At 45.7% G+C, this 16,409-nt stretch overlaps 1 protein-coding gene across 2 annotated transcripts in view; it reads right to left on the bottom strand.

Annotated features, from left to right (window-relative positions):
- Nucleotides 1–2,003: 2,003 nt before the first annotated feature.
- GPT2 (glutamic--pyruvic transaminase 2) overlaps nucleotides 2,004–16,409 on the bottom strand; it is a 59,804-nt gene continuing 45,398 nt past the window's right edge. For both annotated transcript variants that reach the window (XM_068260084.1, XM_068260085.1), the window contains exons 9-11: nucleotides 11,969–12,124; nucleotides 8,057–8,169; nucleotides 2,004–4,182 (exon numbers count right to left, since the gene is read on the bottom strand). In XM_068260084.1, coding sequence (XP_068116185.1) covers nucleotides 4,092–4,182; nucleotides 8,057–8,169; nucleotides 11,969–12,124 — 360 coding nt within the window. In that variant the 3' untranslated portion in view covers nucleotides 2,004–4,091. The remainder of the gene's footprint in view (nucleotides 4,183–8,056; nucleotides 8,170–11,968; nucleotides 12,125–16,409) is intronic.

Genomic DNA, 16,409 nt, shown 5'->3' with positions numbered 1-16,409 from the left:
TTTATTATGACTTAATTTTCAGTTCAGGTTCTCTTTAAGTTGCGCACTAACCTTTGGACTTTATGTCGCCGGTGGGTGGCAGCGCTGCGCAGCCTGTACAAATGCTGAAGCTATGTAGCTGACAGTGCGTTCTGTTGCTATGCAGGGGGGGTGTTGAGGGATGATAGAGTAACGAGTGTGGGAGGTCACGCGGTGGAGCAGCGCAGAAAATGAGATCGGCCGTCTCAGGGTTGATCCACCGGACAAATCGCTCGCAGGTTGGGGGGTCAGCGGCTGCTGTACACACGTCTATCGGCTGAGACGGTTGCTATCAGCCTCCTTAAAGAGAAACCGTGACCAAGAATTGAACTTCATCCCAATCAGTAGCTGATACCCCCTTTCCCAGGAGAAATCATTACCTTTTCACAAACGGATCATCAGGGGGCTCTGTATGGCTGATATTGTGGTGAAATCCCTCCCACAGGAAACTGAGGACCATGGTACTCCTGGCAGTTTCCTGTCTGTGAACCTCATTGCATTGTGGGAAATAACAGCTATTTTACTGTTTACAGCAGTTTCCAACTGCCAAAAAGCAAGCAGCATCTCCTGTCACTGACATCACCTGCCAGCAGTAAAAATGTCACCATGTGATAAATGTCAGAATGTAAATCAGGGAGAGGACACATTTTACAATGGGCAAACACTGACTAAATCATTTATACATAATTATTGTAGAAAGGAAGCACTTCTCTTTTATTACATTATGTTCACTGGAGTTACTCTTTGAAGTGAACCAGAGACAAAGCACCCTCATGTATTTTACCATATATATCAATATATATATCAGTGGTAACAGAGAAAACTCCTACCCTGAATGCTCAGTCAGGGATTTTATCAGGGCTGATAAGAAGCAATTTGAACAGTAAATAATGAAGCAGAGAGCAGGGTAGGTGTTTTCTCTAATGTTCCCACTGATATATATGGTAAAATACATGAGGGTGCTTCGCCTCTGGTGCACTTTAAAGGGAATGTCCAAGCAAAATAAAAAAATGAGTTTCACTTACCTGGGGCTTCTCCCAGCCCCAAGCAGCCATCCTGTGCCCTCGTAGTCACTCACTGCTGCTCCAGTCCCCCATCACCAGCTAGTTCTGCTTCTACCAGCCCCATGCAGCCATCCTGTGCCCTCGCAGTCACTCACTGCTGCTCCAGTCCCCCGCTGGCAGCTAGTTCTGCTTCTACCAGCCCCATGCAGCCATCCTGTGCCCTCGCAGTCACTCACTGCTGCTCCAGTCCCCCGCTGGCAGCTAGTTCTGCTTCTACCAGCCCCATGCAGCCATCCTGTGCCCTCCTAGTCACTCACTGCTGCTCCAGTCCCCCGCCACCAGCTAGTTCTGCTTCTACCAGCCCCCTGCAGCCATCCTGTGCCCTCGTAGTCACTCACTGCTGCTCCAGTCCCCCGCTGCCAGCTAGTTCTGCTTCTACCAGCCCCATGCAGCCATCCTGTGCCCTCGTAGTCACTCACTGCTGCTCCAGTCCCCCGCCACCAGCTAGTTCTGCTTCTACCAGCCTCATGCAGCCATCCTGTGCCCTCGTAGTCACTCACTGCTGCTCCAGTCCCCCGCTGCCAGCTAGTTCTGCTTCTACCAGCCCCATGCAGCCATCCTGTGCCCTCGTAGTCACTCACTGCTGCTCCAGTCCCCTGCTGGCAGGCAAGCGGGACGCATTGCGTACATTTTTACGCATTCCCGCCAGTGCAGGAACAGTAACACATACATTTTTACGCGTTACTGGTTCAATGCGTACATTTGTATGCATTGAACCAGTAACGCGTAAAAATGTATGTGTTAATGTTCCTGCACTAGCGGGAATGCGTAAAAATGAACGCAATGCGTCCCGCCGACCTCCCAGGTCGGCAAGCTGCCAGCAGGGGACTGGAGCAGCAGTGAGTGACTACGAGGGCCCAGGATGGCTGCATGGGGCTGGTAGAAGCCCCAGGTAAGTGAAACTCATTTTTTTATTTTGCTTGAACCTTCCCTTTAAGGTACCCATATGTCTAGCGATGATGGGTGGAGCACCTGGCTAAAAGAGCCTGGGGAGAACACTGACGGCTAATAAAGGATTTAGGCTCAGCGCACACTACGACACAGCCCGAGAATCTCAGCAGTATGCATACGCTGTACCAATCCGGAGGCCGGCTGCACTGCAGAGTGGACGGGGTCATTACATCAGATTAATGGCAAAGCATCTGTTGTGTGGGTCAAGGTTTGTGCGTTACAGAAATACAACAAACCCGGACACGATGAAGAGGAATAGTATGGCTCAGTTTAGGGAACAGATTTAGTGTAAACAGTCTGTGAAGATTTAGGTTTCACTTAACCCCCAAACAGCTGTTAGCAGAAATGTAATTTTTAAAAGTTTACAAAGAACTTTGGCTATTAGTTGGTCATGTGATATTTATGCCTGTGAGCCGTATCAAACCCATGCCATGCATTGATGAGGACCGGAAAGTCCAAAACAGGCTGTATACATATGTTGGATTGATGTGGCTCTGTAACACTTATCAGCTACAGGCTTGCTATACATCGGCGGTTCTGGATATGCAGCCTGGCTTCAGGGGTATAAAGAAAGATTTGCATATTCAGTAGTGATGCATTGTGGGAAATGACAGTTGCTCACTTAAAGCCGAATTATCGCGAATATCTCTTGTTTTAAGGCAAAAATATACTCAACATTGCTATTTAGTAAGGAGGCTTTTTGGTCTCTTTTAGCCCCTGTTACTCTTTTAGTGGTTCTGGGTCACCCTGAGGTATCTGGGTATTCTGTAGTAAAGGAGGTAGTCAGTGAGTTTTGCCCATTAGATTGATCATGTAATTGTTATGCCTATGAGGGTAGTCAGTGAGTTTTGCCCATTAGATTGACCATGTGATAGTAATGACTGTGGAGGTAGTCAGTGAATTTTGGCCATTAGATTGACCATGTGATAGTAATGACTGTGGAGGTAGTCAGTGAATTTTGGCCATTAGATTGACCGTGTGACAGTAATGACTGTGGAGGTAGTCAGTGAGTTTTGCCCATTAGATTGACCATGTGATAGTAATGACTGTGGAGGTAGTCAGTGAATTTTGGCCATTAGATTGACCATGTGATAGAAATGACTGTGGAGGTAGTCAGTGAATTTTGGCCATTAGATTGACCGTGTGACAGTAATGACTGTGGAGGTAGTCAGTGAGTTTTGGCCAGTAGTGTAATCATGTGATAGTTATGCCTGTGAGGGTAGTCAGTGTGTTTCCAATGAGCTTTGGCCATTGGGCAGCACGGTGGTGTAGTGGTTGGCGCTCTTGCCTTGCAGCGCTGGGTCCCTGGTTCGAATCCCGGCCAAGGTCAACATCTGCAAGGAGTTTGTATGTTCTCCCTGTGTCTGCGTGAGTTTCCTCCGGGCACTCCGGTTTCCTCCCACATCACAAAAAAAAAAACCATACAGATAACTTAATTGGCTTTCCCCTAAATTGGCCCTAGACTATGGTGCATACACTACACGATACATACAAATACATAATTATGGTAGTAATTAGATTGTTAGCTCCTCTGAGGGACAGTCAGTGACAAGACAATATACTCTGTACAGCGCTATGTTGGCGCTATATAGATACTTAAAATAAATAAAAAATAACAGTGTGATCATGCGACAGAAATGCCAGTGTAAAGCAGTTAGTGGGTTTTAGCAAGTAGTTACGGTAGGTCATGTGATAGATATGTCTACGGAGGAAGTAGTTAGGTCATGCGATAGATACGCCTGCGGAAAAAGTCAGTGAGTTTCAGGAAGTAGTTAGGTCATGTGATAGATTTGCCTGCAGAGGAAGTCAGCAGTGCTCTCTCACACTTCTGCAAGCAGCAGTTGGGCGTACTCTAAAGAGAATGTACAAGGACCAGCATCCTCCATGGGGATCACAGACCCAAGACTGTCCCCATGAGAAGACACAGGCGTCCTGACCTGAGTTCTGAGGTGTGAACGGGCCTTTATAATCCTATAGCCTTACTAGGTTACAACCCAGGCCCTCTTGCAGGAAGGGGCCATCAGTAATTCTTCTATGCAGACATATCAGGGAGGCTTCTTAGGCATACTCATCCAGGAACTGGAGGTGGAAGTCCTTCACTTTCTGTAACAGCAGCTTCAGCTTCTCCACTGGGGGAAGAATGGTCATCCTGGGAATAAAACACAAGGGGCTATAAAACAGGAGCTCTCTTAGTCAGGGGTCTACGCATTTCATAACAATGTACATCAACTGATACCCGATGTCACAGCGAGCAACACAAGGCGGTGCAAGCAGTTCATTTTGGTGCAGCAGAAATCGGCGCTTACACGCCTTCCCATTGTCCGCAATGTTAATTGCGGTTATGGGGTGCTGGGGAGGTGGCTTGTGGTTTTGGGGGGCTTCGGTAAACGATGCAATGATACGGAAAGCACCACAAGTATCCGGGAAGCAGTGGTGGCAATCGGGTATGGGTGTAAGTGCTCGGCAAGTTAGTACTACGCGATGCCAGACAGCAATTGGGTGCCGGGAGGTTCAGAATGGCGCGGGAGCGGCAAGCAGAGAAATGCAGTGTTCTCCCCAGAAATATTTTCCAGCCGGGTGGCATGAAAAAGTAGCCGGGTGGGAAAGAAAGGTTACGCAGGGTGCTGCTGAGTCAGAAAGTAAGGAAATGCTGAAAGGAGAATGAGGGTCACACTGGCTGGGGAATCGCACTGGCTGGGGAGAGGTCAGCATCACACTGAGTGCTACTGGGTGGGACGATAACCTGTTCAAGAAACAAAAATCTCATTGCGAATGCTCACAAAATGCTGTATGCAGTGCATTTGTGATTTTCATACAAATCGCAACTGTAGTGTGAATGCCACTTTGTCATAGCGATTCTCTGTTTGCTGGCGTTCAGCAAAGCTCTAAGGATTCCCTGAAAAGCACCTGTGTGAATGGGGCCTTAGTGCCATAGCCCCATGATCACATATATGACCTGACACCATTCACCATCCTCGCATGCAATGTATGTTACTCCTGCTGCTGCACAGACACTAGTTGCAGAGGAGTGCTGACTTAAAGCTGATCACACGGGCAGGCGACATGAGTGGTGAGAACTCCAGCGAAGACTTTGAAAAAGCCATGCTAGTTTAAAGGGGAACTGAAGTGAGAAGAATATGGAGGCTGCCATATTTATTTCTTTTTAAACAATACACATTGCATGGCAGCCCTGCTGATCTACTTGGCTGCAGTAGTGTCTCAATCAGACAAGAAACAGGCATGCAGCTAATCTTGTCAGATCTGACAACAATGTCAGAAACGCCTGATCTGCTGCATGCTTGTTCAGGGGCTATGGCTAAAAGTATTATAGGCAGAGGCTCAGCGAGGCTGTCAGGTAAATAAAGATGGCAGCCTCCTTATACCTCTCACTACAGTTGTTCTGTACAGCACAGTGATTTGTGAACATACAAGTATTCTGTCTGAACTCAATGGATGTATGTCTTTCTCAACCTAAATAACTAACTGCTGAGACAAAAAAAAGGCTAAACTTGATGTAAAATGCTGAACTAAACTTTTTGCCATTGCCCATACTGAAAGCTAGATATCACAGTGATGGAACTGAACAATTTGGGGTTAATAGCTAGCAAACCAAGTGTCAGCTTGTGATAAAGTGCAGAGACACAGGAGGCAGAATGAAAGCTGCCTTTTACAGCCTCTGTAAACCACTTATCTCTCTCACCGAATGCTCCAGAATAAAGAAACATGTTGATATGTTAATGTCTCACACTTCTTTGAGGTTTCTGACATTCTTGTGACCTGAAGGACCTGGGGAAGGGGGCATTGTACATGCTGCTCTGACGGAGAGGAAGAGAAGAGCGTTTGTCCACTGTAGTAGCCAGCGGAGGTGACTCACCAAAAGATAACAAATCAAACCGCACATTCTTTTCAGTGCAGACTCCATCTGAAAGTTCCCGCAGTCTGCCTGTTCCTCTCTCTGCTATGAGATTTCCCCGCCCTTCCACGCTGCTGATAGGAAGGAAGCTGAGGAGGAGGGCGAAGATGGTGTCTCTGCTTGCGTTCCAAGCTGTCATGTCTATCGTGCGGAGGAAAGAATTTATGATGCAGACAGCGGCCAATCACAGCAGCCGGGCGGGAACAGAGATCTGGTGGGCGCTCCGCCCGGGTAATAGGCTCTGGGGAGAACACTGAAATGGATAGAAGCGCTTGGCTCTTTCCCAAACCTGTTATTGCCTGATGAAGCAGGATTATGCCTGCAAAATGCGTTGCATCGTTTTGGAGTCGTTGAATATAAGATTTTTGTTGATCTGGTTTCGACAGAGTTTGTGTCTACTGAATGGGGAGGCAAGTCTACCACTGATGGTTGGGACACATTCCTTCTAATAAGTCCACCACTACCTCCTACTTTTAAACAGTTTTTAACGCCTTTTACCCTATACTGGTGCCTCTGAGCCTGTTTACGAGTTCACGATCTAGTTCACCCTTGGTGGATGGGTGTTACCTCTTTCCGGTCTACAGAGAGTGACTTTTCAACCTGAGTGGGGTCAGGTCTAATGTCCCCACCTGCCTATACAGTGGTTGCCTTTGAGGTGACCCATGTTTGTGAGTATATTCACATACTGCTAGTTTATGATACGTTGCTCTTTAAAGAGAACCCGAGGTGGGTTTGAAGAATATTATCTGCATACAGAGGCTGGATCTGCCTATACTACCCAGCCTCTGTTGCTATCCCAAACCCCCCTAAGGTTCCCCTGCACTCTGCAATCCCTCATAAATCACAGCCACGCTGCTGACAAACAGCTTGTCAGAGCTGGCTGTGTTTATCTCTATAGTGTCAGTCTGCTGCTCTCCCCGCCTCCTGCACAACTCCAGTCCCCGCCTGCATCCCTTCCCTCCCTGCTGATTGGAGGGAAGGGACTGGGGCAGGGACCGGAGCTATGCCGGAGGCGGGGGAGCAGCTGAGACTGACACTACAGATGTAAACACAGCCTCACAGCACGGCTGTGATTTATGAGGGATTGCAGAGTGCAGGGGGACCTTAGTGGGGTTTGGGATAGCAACAGAGACTGGGCTGTATAGGCAGATCCAGCCTCTGTATGCAGATAACATTCTTTAAACACACCTCGGGTTCTCTTTAACAGACTAATATACTACACTATCAGGCTCTCGGTTTCCCTTTAGAAGAGAAAGGTATAGGGCGGCAAATAAGAGTTCGACAAGCAATTGGTTAGGCTGTAGGGAGGAAGGTTAGGGTTTGGGGTATCGGGAGGAAGATTAGCGATGCTATCCATAGTAAAATATCAGTAGAATAGAACACGTTACTGATATTCTAATTATCGGCCTGACTCATGCCAAAAAAAGAATAATGTCAATTACAAATGTACATCATGGCGGTACCCAGGTAACAAATATCTGTCAGATTTTCAGATATCGTTCATTTACCTGATCTAAAGGCTAAAGATGTATTGTAGCCTTTTTGACAGGGTATACTTTAAAGTGACACAAGCGGGAAATAAAAACCAAACTCATGACAATGAATTGGTTGTCTAATACGGATAATTAATAGAACGTTAGTAGCAAAGAAAATAGTCATTTTTATTTTCAGGTATATAGTTTTTTTTTTTTTTTTTTATATAACATTACATATTGCTCTAATAATTGTTTCAACACTACTCAGCAATCTAAATGATTTCACAGAGTAGGCTAATGACTCTGAACTTTTCTCAGCAGAAAAAAAACCAAACAAACAAAGAAGAAACAAAGAGAGACAGTTGAGATAAGAGCTTCAAAAGACAGTGCTGTCCATGACTTTATAAAGTCGCAGAACTCACAGAAGTTCTTTTGCATTGATAACAACTGAAGCTTCTCAACTCTTCCTGTACTGGAAACAATATGAGACTCATGTCTCTGCTCCTAATGTTTTATTTCTTAGCTGTACTACACATACAAATCATTATATCATTAGTTTATTTTCACTTCAGATTCCGTTTAACTACTGTAACTAAGACACAGCCCTAAACTGTGAGCAGTTCAAGTCTTTTTACCTGAAATGATGAGTCCCTTCTTTCTGGCCAAACCCACTTCCTGGTACCACACAAATCCCGGTCTCCTCCAGTAACCGCATACAATAGAACATATCCGGCTCCATCTGCAGTTCCTGTGGAAATACAACAGCACTCGCAGGTGAGCTTCATTTTTAAAGTGAGATAAAACTGACATAACATTCAATAAAAATGTGTTTTCCTACTTTGTATTACCCATAAAGTTACCACGTTTGCTTTTGTGCGCAAGTAATAGCGCAGGTTTGCAAATTACAAGTTCCCAAAGTACAGTTTATCTGCTCTGAAAGCTGCCATTGCATAGCTGCTTTATTTATATATTAAAATCTATCTAATATCAGTTCTTAGCTTTTACTATGTGTGGCAGCTTAGTTGCAGCACACTGCTAATGTTAAAATTCCTTTGTGAGCTACAATTAGTGCACAAAAGATAAGAGATCACATTGTCAATGTGGCCAGAAGCTGCACACTGAAAAATTAAGTGCTGTGTTAACTGTTTGAATGCTGTTCAGATTTTTTGTTTTGTGGCAATAGGTTTTATGGTCTTTTACAGCAAAGAAGAATTGCTGAGCTTAACTCCACTTTAAAGTGTAATTCCATGAAAAGGTTTACTTTAGTTTTGGGTAGTTTGGTAGAGGGTTAGAGTGGTGGTGGTCAACTTGCGAGGTATGGAGGGCCTGAATGTGGCTACTGACATCACCATGTGTATAACCTGGAGACAGAGCTGGCTATGGGTCGGAAGGCAGAGAGAAGTAGTATCAGATCATGATCAAAATGGGAAAGTACACAGACTGGTAAATGGCAGTCAGAATTCAAGGACACCTGAAGTGAGAAGAATATGGAGGCTGCCATATTTCTTTCCTTTAAAACAATACCAGTTGCCGGGCAGCCCGGCTGATCTACAGTACTTAGCATCAGTAGTGCCCCAAAAATGTATGGAGTCTATAAAGAAAAAAAACCCACCTTGATAAGTGCCTCAACAGATGATATATGAAACAAAATATCAAAGAGAAAAGAACATCTGTATAGGACTCTTAAAAAAAAAAAATAACCATAGCAACCAATATGTAGCTTCAATGTAACAATATCTTTATTGAGGACATGCAAAAACTATTCAAACAATGTTATGTAGATTATTGCTGGTCTCTTCAGTTGTGTTTTTGATTGATTCTTTGATAGTGTGATTTTTTTTTCTTATTCTAGCATGAGAGTGTTGCTGTGCATTGGTATGCAATTACTGTATATTGATCACCTGTTCTCCCACAAGTTTCTGTGTGTTTTTTTAAATGATTTTAAATTGTTTTTGGCTATCCTCAAAGAAATTGTTACATTAAAGCTACATATTGGTTGCTATGGTTATTTTTTTTTTTTTTTTAGAGTCCTCTATACAGATGCTCTTTTCTCTTTGATATCTTGGCATCAGTAGTGTCTGAATCACACACCTCAAACCGGGGGAATAGCTAGAAATCCCCGGGCCCCCCTGCAAAAAAAAAAATTGCCTCCCCCCCCCCCCCCCCCCCGGGACTTTTGTGGGGCAGGAGGGGTCGCAGCATAAGAGGAGAGCATGGCCACAGAACGGTGGGGAGGGGGAGACATTCCCCCCCCCCCCTCACCTCAGGATCTCCTCTCAGCGCTCCCCCTCCTGCAATCATTGGCGGCAGCGGGCAGCAGCAGCGGCAGGCTGAATACATTACCTCCTTCTCGCCGGAGGTCTTCCGTTCTCTAAGAGCAACTTCCTGTTTACACAGGAAGTTGCATGAAGCTCTTAGAGAACAGAAGACCTCCGGCGAGAAGGAGGTAATGTGTTATCCTGCCGCCGCTGCCACCAATGATTGCAGGAGGAGGAGCGCTGAGAGGAGAGCCTGAGGTGAGGGAGTGGGGGAATGTGCCCCCCCCTCCCCACCGATCTGTGGCCCCGCTCTCCTCTTATGCTGCAACCCCTCCAAAAGCCCCACAAAAGTCCCTGAGCAGACCCTAAGGGGGGCCCCGCCCCCCCCGCAACGACAGGGGTCGCATCCCCTATTGTTACGCCAGTGCCTCAAACAATCATGTAGCAAATGCAGTCAGAAACATCTGATCTGCTGCATGCTTGTTCAGGGTCAATGGTTAAAAATATTAGGAGGTAGAGGATCAGCAGGAAAGCCAGGCAATGTGCATTATTTAAAATAAACTACATATGTCAGCCACCATATCTCTCGCAATTCAGGTGTGCTTTAAATGCCAATAAATGTAAGGTTATGCACCTTGCCTATGCAAATTGACTAGAACCATATAATCTTGATGGTATACAACTGAGAGCAGACTTGGAGAAGGGAATACCAGTTGATAAGTTGAACAACTGCATTCAATGCCGAACAGCAGCAGCTAAAGCAAATACAATTTTAGGATGCATAAAATGGGAAATAAAACCACATGATGTTAACATACTACTACATCTGGATCAATCACTTGTAAAGGCACATCTGAAGCATGATACACACTGCAGGAAAAACACTGAAGTTAGAACATGTACAAAGTTAAGCAATTAAATTATCCAGATGAATGGAAGAGACTGAACTGTGTAACAGAGGCACCAAAGTACTGTATTTTTTGGACTATTAGACTCACTTTTTCTCTCCCAAAAGTGGGGGGAAAAGTCACTGCGTCTTATAGTCCAAATGCAGGGAGTTCCTGACTAGTGAACGCTGCCAATATGAACCTCCAACCTGCCGCAATGTCAGGGACTCCCTGTACTGTGCCCATGCAGAGGGGGACACAGGGGAACAAACGGAGGACACAAAGGGGAATAGAGGAGGAGGACAAAGGGGGACATAAAGGGGCAGAGAGGAGGAGGATAGAGGCGGATACATGGGGGACACAGAAGGACAAAATGGGGACAGAGGACACAGGGAGAGACAAAAGGTACAATTGAGCATGAGGTACAAAGAGGGCATAATCCACAAGATGCCCCTTCACCATGGATGCACCAGGTTTAGTATATATATTTTCTTCCCCTGGTTTTGTCCTCTAAACCCAGGTGCGTCTTATGGTCAGGAACGTCTTATAGTACGAAAAATACGGTAGTATAAAATCTATTAAAAACCGCTTAAAGAGGAACTGAAGCATAAACAAACATACGGTCATTAAGTTACATTAGTTACCGTATGTTTATTAAAATAGATAGGCAATATCATCTTTTACCCGCCCTGTTTTAAAAGAAAAGGCAAATGTTTAATTTCATGAGGGCAGCCATCTTTTTGGTTGAAAGGAGGTGACAGGGAGAATGAGACACAGTTCCAACTGTCCTGCGTGCTGATCACCCCTCCCAGTTGCTAAGCAACGTGTACAACAACATAGGAAATCCCATCATGCTTTGCACAGCATCAAGGAAAAAAAGCCTGGGCAGTTTTCTTTGATGGGTGGAGCTTAGCTAAAAATGCAGCTAAAAATGATGCTTTGGTAAGAAAAACAAAGTTCTGATGCTGTGAAACTGTTAAATAAACACCAAGCCTTTTCAGTTCTGCTGAGTAGATGTTTAGTCCGGAGGTTCACTTTAAAGAGGAGGTAGTGGTGGACTTGCCTCCTAGAAGGCACCAAAAATCGGTGATTTGTAATCAACAAGAATTTATTCAAATTACTCCAGTATTAGTGAATAAATTGTTTATTACAAACCAATGATTTTAATATAGTAGCGTCTATATGGTATTTACATTGTTTTTATTTCTTCCTGGTATCTCACTTTTTTACACTATATTGGGCTCTCATTGTCCTTTTTCGCTTTGTGTTTTACAAGAAGGATGGAAGGTCTCACTTACCAAGAAAGGTTTCAAAAACTGGGCTTAGACAAGAAATCGTTTAGTGGCCTTATTATACTGCTGAGTATATTATGATAGCTACTATTCCATCGCTGGTCACTGACCTTGGCCTTCTCTGCAGCTCGGGACGGGATGTGGATCCGAGGGAAGGCATACATGGCACCTTGCAGGGGGTTACACTGAATGCCGGGAACTTGGTTAAACAATTCCTCCGTCAGTTTAGCCTTGTAAGCGAGATTGCTGAGGACGGCTTCCTTCTCCTGCGGGAACATCAAACTCAACCAATCAGAAATCTACACTGTACACACACATCAATGGAGATCCATCACAGGGGAATTCTAACAGCCCAGACAAACAGGGTTAGCACTTTATTTAGAAATGCAACAGAATGCTTTTAATATTTTTTTCCTCTTTACAAAAAAAAAATAAAAAAATAAATCAACATTTTCCTGATTCTAGGGGTTCTTAAAGTGTAACTGTCGGGCATAAAATAAAAAAATCAATTCTTTATTTTTATCTGGTAAACAAGTAATAAGGATGCTAACCAGGCAATCCAAAGGTTAAAAACACTATTACTTTTCTTGTTTATAAATGATCATTCCCCAGTTTACCTGACTCTTATTTGGTACACACAAAATTTGGTACACAAACAGGAAGTTGCAGGGCATGCTGGGTTGTCGTTTTTTGCTTCTTTACTTTCCCCTCAGACTTAACTAATGCAGCCTGATTGGCTGAAGCCTCTTTCCCTCCTATTTCCCCTCCCACACCTCTGTTCCTCTCTGATTGGCCAATATTTCTCATGCTGAGACAATGCACTTTCTATAGTGAAGGGCGGGCTATGCATACACAATCAGGCAGAGGAGAGTAAGGGAGGAAATGACATCAGGATTGGCTTCAAAACAGCCACAGTTAAAATGGCAAGAAGGATTTTCTCAATTTTAGAAATAAAATATATACGAGGACAGTGCAATACATGTGTTATGTAAGTAGATCAAGTATTTATCTACTTCTATATGGGTTTTTCCTGAGATAGTACGGCTGACAGCTCCTCTAAACGGAATCTGAAGTGAAAAACGTACGAGATAATGATTTGTATGTATAGTACAGCTAAGAAATAGAACTTTAGCAGCACCGATGTTGTTTCCAGTGCAGGAAGAGTAAAGGTAGCCATACACTGGTTCGATTTGCCATCAGATTCGACCAACAGATAGATCCCTCTCTGATCGAATCTGATCAGAGAGGGGTCGTATGGCTGCCTTTACTGCAAACAGATTGTGAATCGATTTCAGTCTGAAACCGATTCACCATCTGCTGAGCTGCCGCCTGTCTGCCCCCCCGCATACATTACCTGAAGCCTGGTCCCGGGCATCTTCTCCGCATCACGGCACAGCACGATATAACTTTCTGTCACTCCAGTGACAGCGGAAGTTCAAATAGAGCTCCCTCTTTGTACTTCCGCTGTCACTACAGTGACACAGGAAGTTATACACGGATGCCATGATGCGGAAGGTGATGTGGAGAAGATGCTATGAGCCAGCTTCAGGTAATGTATACCTGCGTCGATCGTACGCCGCTAGCGATGCGCTCCCTACCCACGGGCGATCGACGGTAATTTCCCGCACGGAGCGATTGACGGGACCGATCTATTTCGGGACAAAATCGGTCGAAATTTAGCGTTTAGCGTGAACGATTTGACAGCAGATTTGATCCCTGTGATCGAATCTGCTGTCGCTCGGCGGGTAATCAGCCTAGTGTATGGCCAGCTTTAAGAAACTTCAGTTATCTATGCAAAAGAGCTTATCTGAGCTCTCTAACCTGCTGCTGCTTTCTGGAACAGTCAGATTTAGATAAAATTTTTACTCCTGGAAAGTTAAAAGGGTCATTAGCTCTTCTTGTGTTACAGAGTGTGACTTGTGTCAGAGTATGGCTTGTAATTGCAATTATTATTAGAGAATGATGCAATGTTGTAAAAAAAAAAAAAAAAAAAAAAAAAAAAAAAAAAAAAAAAAAAAAAGCTGTATCGCTAAATATTAAAATAGGAGACTATTTTCTTTGCTACTAATGTTTTATTATTATCAGTACTACACATATAAAAGATTACATCATAAGTTTTTTTTTCACGTCATTGTCACTTTAATACTGTAGGCTGTACCATCGCAGAAGGTGGATTACTTCTACTTGTCACTGAGGGTCTATGCACACTACACAACAGTAACCAGAGGATTTTGACACTTTCAAAGCTTGCAAATCAAACCAGCAAACTAAAGTGTATCTGAGATAAATGGGACAAAAGGATTATTAGTTACCTGGGGCTCCGTGTCTTCCCAATCTGATTCCCTATGCTGCGGCCAGCCCAGATAAAGTCTGTGACCCGCCACACACACACGGACTACTCTACTGCACTTGGGCGGTCCCAGCCGACCCCCAAAACTGCTCCAGTCCCCGGGACTGTTCTGCACATCAGTTTGTTGTAACTGCACCTGTGCAGAATGCTCGCAATGGAGGAAGCATGCGGCCCACAACTGCACATGTGCAGCAACGCATAACCCAGCTGGATCGCGGACGTCACTGATCAGCCCGTAACTGACAAGACTACACGGCGCTGGAGGAATCCCCGGGTAAGAAAAAAACATTTGTATTGTTAAAGGACCCCTATCGCGAAAAAAGTAGGCAGTTAAAATCTGACAGAATCAACAGGTTTTGGGCCAGTCCATCTCCTCATGGGGGATTCTCAGGGTTTTTTGCTTTCTACAGCTTTTCCTGAACAGCAGTTTAACTGTCAAAATAGTAAGATGCCAGCCAGCCTCCCTACTCACTTGCACACTATTTTGTCAGTCAGACTTTGCAACTGCTGTGCAGGAAATGCTGTTGAAAACAAAGAAAGCCCTGAGAATCCCCCATGAGGAGATGGACTGGCCCAAAACCTGGCGGTTCTGTCAGATTTTAACTGCCTACTTTTTTTCGCGATAGTGGCCCTTTACTCTCAAATCTACTTTAAGACGCAGTAGTAAAGTTTTATATATAACTAGCCAACCCGCGTCGTAGCATACGCCGCATCTATCTATCTAATAGAGTACGTGCCTCAACCTTGAAGCAAGAAGAAGTAGGCTTTCCATGAGAAAATGTATGCGTGCTCAAACACCAAGTTTAACCCTAGCAAGTCTGGCTTTGCAAATCCGGCCTAATTGGCTATTCATGAGGCAATGCTCATGCAAATATGCATTTGCTTTCGCATGCCAAACTATGCAGGGTCCAAAAACCAATACCGCAAAGCGATCGCCCTGCGGGTATTAGTTCATGCTACATTAGCACTATCCAGGAGCGCCACGGGGAGGATTCCGAATGCCCCCATACAACCGGGGGACTGCGGGGTCCCAGGCTCTCTTACTGCCTGGGAACCACAGCGGCACCCCGGAGGGGGAGGCTGGGTGGCGCAGCTGCACCCCCCCCCCCCCCCCCAAGTGTGGTCAGCGCCGGGGAGAGCCATCCGCACCCACCTCCCAATATTAAAAACAGGCACTTACCTTAACGTCCATTGCGTTCTGCAACATGCACATTAACTTGGGGGCACCACATGAGAAAGGAGTGAAGCATGGGTCACCCCAAGCTTTAGAGCTCAGGGCTGGCTCACATACAACACTCCGGGGTGGGGGGAGGACAGGCGCAGACAACTCACTCCAGGGCTCACACCACCAGAGCAAGCCATCCACCACCTGCCTCCAAAGGATACAACTGCAAAAAATGCTTTCCATGAGAAAAATTTTGCGTGCTCAAACACCAAGTTTAACCCTAGCAAGTCTGGCTTTCCAAATCTGGCCTAATTGGCTATTCATGAGGCAATGCTCATGCAAATATGCATTTGCTTTCGCATGCCAAACTATGCAGGGTCAAAAAACAAATACTGCAAAGTGCTCTCTCGCTGCCTGGGAACCACAGCGGTACCCCGGAGTGGGAGGCTGGGTGGCGCAGCCGCCCCCCCCCCCCCCAAGCGTGGCCAGCGCTGGGGAGAGCCGTCCGCACCCACCTCCTAATATTAAAAACAGCCACTTACCTTAACGTCCATTGGGTTCTGCTACATGCGCATTAATTTTATCATGGAAAGCATTTTGTGCAGTTTGTATCCTTTGGAGGCAGGTGATGGATGGCTTGCTCCGGTCGTGTGAACCCTGGAGTGAGTGCGCCTGTCCTCCCCCCCCCCCCCCCCCCCCCTCTGGAGTGCTGTATGTGAGCCAGCCCTGAGCTCTAAAGCTCAGGGTGACCTATGCTTCTCTCCTTTCTCATGTGGTGCCCCCAAATTAATGCGCATGTAGCAGAACGCAATGGACGTTAAGGTAAGTGCCCGTTTTTAATATTGGGAGGTGGGTGCAGACGGCTCTCCCCGGCGCTGGCCACACTTGGGGGGGGGGGGGGGTCGTCCACGCCACCCAGCCTCCCTCTCCGGGGTGCCGCTGTGGTTTCCAGGCAGTGAGAGAGCCTGGGACCCTGCGGTCCCTCCAGTTGTATAAAAAGGGGGCATTGGGAATCCTCCCCGTGGCGCTCCTGGAG

The sequence above is a fragment of the Hyperolius riggenbachi genome, chromosome 11 (assembly GCF_040937935.1).
Source record: "Hyperolius riggenbachi isolate aHypRig1 chromosome 11, aHypRig1.pri, whole genome shotgun sequence".
Lineage (NCBI taxonomy): Eukaryota > Metazoa > Chordata > Amphibia > Anura > Hyperoliidae > Hyperolius > Hyperolius riggenbachi.
Note: the sequence above shows the minus strand (reverse complement) of the source record. Positions and strands in the feature narration are given on the sequence as shown.